General features: G+C 41.1%; 1 protein-coding gene across 1 annotated transcript in view; it reads right to left on the bottom strand.

Annotated features, from left to right (window-relative positions):
- Positions 1–1151: 1151 nt before the first annotated feature.
- The window catches only part of LOC106883975 (speckle targeted PIP5K1A-regulated poly(A) polymerase-like), a 10350-nt gene continuing 8360 nt past the window's right edge, over positions 1152–3141 (bottom strand). The window contains exon 2 of the mRNA XM_014935138.2: positions 1152–1449. Within this exon, the coding sequence (XP_014790624.1) occupies positions 1172–1449 (278 nt within the window). The 3' untranslated portion in view covers positions 1152–1171. The remainder of the gene's footprint in view (positions 1450–3141) is intronic.

Below are 3141 nucleotides of genomic sequence, written 5' to 3'. Positions count from 1 at the left end.
ATATGACAAAGGAATAAACGATTATCTTTTGAACTGTTGTTTCCACTATAAGATGTGGTGGGCTTTGCCCATGCAAGTGGCACGCAAAAAGCACCCAGGACACTCTTAAATAGAAACCGTGCCACAACAGACATGTCAGCATAGAAAATGGACGATTTGACTGAGGACTGGCAAGCCAGAAGGCTGCACCAGACTCCAATCTGATCTGGCAGAGTTTCTATAGCTGGATGCCCTTCCTAACGCCAACCACTCCGAGAGTGTAGTGGGTGCTTTTACATGCCACCGGCACGAGGGCCAGTCACACGGTACTGGCAACGGCCACACTCAAAAAGGTGTTTTTTACGTGCCAGCGGCACTGGCAACGACCTCGCTCGAATGATTTTCTAACGTGCCTATAAAAATACAGAGGATGTTTTATATACACTTCAAATAGCTATGGAGGTCCAGTAGTGTGAAACAGGAATCAAAGGAGTCCATGGGTAAAAAGCAGTTGAGAATCACAGCCATAGGTAATTTTTATATCCTGTCACAGGTTAGTATTATGCAGCAGAGGTTAAATCAACGTGTTCACATGACACATTTTGTGAGACTACCAAAACACTCTCCCCGACTACTACTCTTTATAAGAGTTCGGCTAGTCCATTCTTCCAATACGCTAGGGGTGCCAATGACTCCCACCACAACACAATCCCTTTGAGATTGATTTCCATTGGAAGTTAATATTATTTTTATTTATTTATTTTTCTTCCATCACATCTCCCTTTTTAAGATTTTCCTCCAAGGGAAACTTAATATTTCTTTCATTTAGGCAGTACTTCCATGCTAAATAACTTTTCTTTGGTTTCATACCCCACAAAAATTTAAACGTTCTATGCAAGCTTCAAATATCTCATTACCACTTTTATATCCTGCCACAGGCTGGCATACATAAATTATGCAGCTTAATCAATGCGCTCACACGATGTACTTCGCGAGACCACCAAAATGCTCTCCCCAACCAACCACTACTCTTTATAAGAGTTCAGGCCAGTCCATTCTTCAATCTGCCAGGGGTGTCAAAGACTCTCGCCACAACAGCAATAAACTACCATGTAAAATGGGATCTAGTCTCATGTAAAGCAAAAATATGACAATAATTGTGATGCAGAATTTGAGTGGTTGGTCCAGTGTTCTAACTGTCCCCGTTGTACCCTTTAATCAAAACAGGATAGAAAAGACAATGAAGAAATAATGATGGTAACGTGCTCACCCATGAGTTATTCTGATCAACATATGTAACATCAACAACTTTACCAAACTGCATGAAATAGTTGTACAACGCATCTTTGCCAACGTTTCGAGAAAAGCCTGTCACATGAACACTGTGGGCTGCTTCCAGTAAACAAGAATGAAAAGCTTCAGCCCGACTCAAATGTTTCTCACTTGTTTTGTGTGCCTTCAAAGCTCCTTCTGTAGAAAGAAGAAGAAAAAAAAGTTGAAATAAAAACACACACACAAGAACAGCCTACCTATAACAACATATTACTCTAAACTCTTTTTATTTTATTTTTTCTATTTGAAAAGGGGAATCTTTCCCAAAATATTATCAGATTATTATAAAACCTGTGTAAAGTAATACAATATTCTTTCTCTGTTTTCCTTTACTGACATCACCTTACATATTTTTTTTATATAATGTCTCACCTGCATTCCTCAAAGGATTTTTTTTCAAACATTTATAGAATTCATTCACATTGAAAAGCTTCAAGCTCGTCACACTACTCTTTCAGAAATACAAGAGACAGTGAAAGTAAAACAGACTTAAAGAGACGAAGATAGGAAGGTGGAAGAGGCAGAATTAGACAGAGACAGGTTAGTAGCCACTTAGACGACTGACTGGAGAAAATTACAAGAGAGAGATATATGTACTAAAAACTGCAATGTTTATATCCAGCATGGGGGTAATTAAAAAAGACTAATTCTTCTCCATGAAGTGCCCAACTCTATGTGTCACAATGTCACAAGTTACTCTGCAGAAACTGAACAAAATGGGCTGCAAAACCCCACCCCACCCTTCTTACTTTCCATCTGATTCCTTTTTCAAGCATCTCAGTAACTTTCTGCAAAGGGTTTTTTTTATAACAAGAACCAAAAGTCAGCTCAAGACATCATTATTATCATTATTTAACGTCTGCTTTCCATGCTGGCATGGGTTGGATGGTTTGACTGAGCACTGACAATCCAGGAGGCTGCATCAGGCTCCAATTTGATTAGGCAAGGTTTCTACAGCTGGATGCCCTTCCTAACGATTACCACTCAGAGTGTAGTGGGTGCTTTTTACGTGCCACCAGCAGAGAAGCCACTCAAGCGGCACTGGCATCGACTATGCTAGAATGGTGCTTTTTACATGCCACTGCTATGGGAGCCAGACAGGTGGCACTGGCATCGACCAAAGAATTCATTGGTTCAAAGAACCCCAAGTTCTATGCTACCACAAATAAATAGACTTAATTTTATACAAGTAATTAGCATGAAATAGTGATGAGAAATAGACAAACTTTATGTTAGTTCAGTGGTTCTCAACCTGTGGGCTGCAAAGGTAGTACTGGGGGGGGGGGTCCATGGGAAAACTCATTTAAATAAAAGGGGTCCTTGGTAGTGGAAAGATTGGGAACCACTGCATTAGTTCAAATATGTGTGTGACATTGTTGACAAGATAAGGATTTCTGTATTCTTAGAGGTAATCAATGAAAATACCATCTTCTTTACTTGCTGGGTTGTTGTTGTTGTTGTTGGCACTCCGTCGCTTACAACGACGAGGGTTCCAGTTGATCCGATCAACCGAATAGCCTGCTCGTGAAATTAACGTGCAAGTGGCTGAGCACTCCACAGACACGTGTACCCTTAATGTAGTTCTCGGGGAGATTCAGTGTGACACAGAGTGTGACAAGCCTGGCCCTTTGAATTACAGGCACAACAGAAACAGGAAGTAAGAGAGAGAAAGTTGTAGTGAAAGAGTACAGCAGGGGTCACCACCATCCCCTGCCAGAGCCTTGTGGAGCTTTAGGTATTTTCATTCAATAAACACTCACAACGCCCGGTCTGGGAATCGAAACCGCGATGCTATGACCGCTTGTCCGCTGCCCTAACCACTGAGCCATT

Source organism: Octopus bimaculoides, chromosome 3 (genome assembly GCF_001194135.2).
Source record: "Octopus bimaculoides isolate UCB-OBI-ISO-001 chromosome 3, ASM119413v2, whole genome shotgun sequence".
Classification (NCBI taxonomy): Eukaryota; Metazoa; Mollusca; class Cephalopoda; order Octopoda; family Octopodidae; genus Octopus; species Octopus bimaculoides.
The sequence above is the reverse complement of the archived record's forward strand: the minus strand, read 5'-3'. Positions and strand labels throughout refer to the sequence as shown.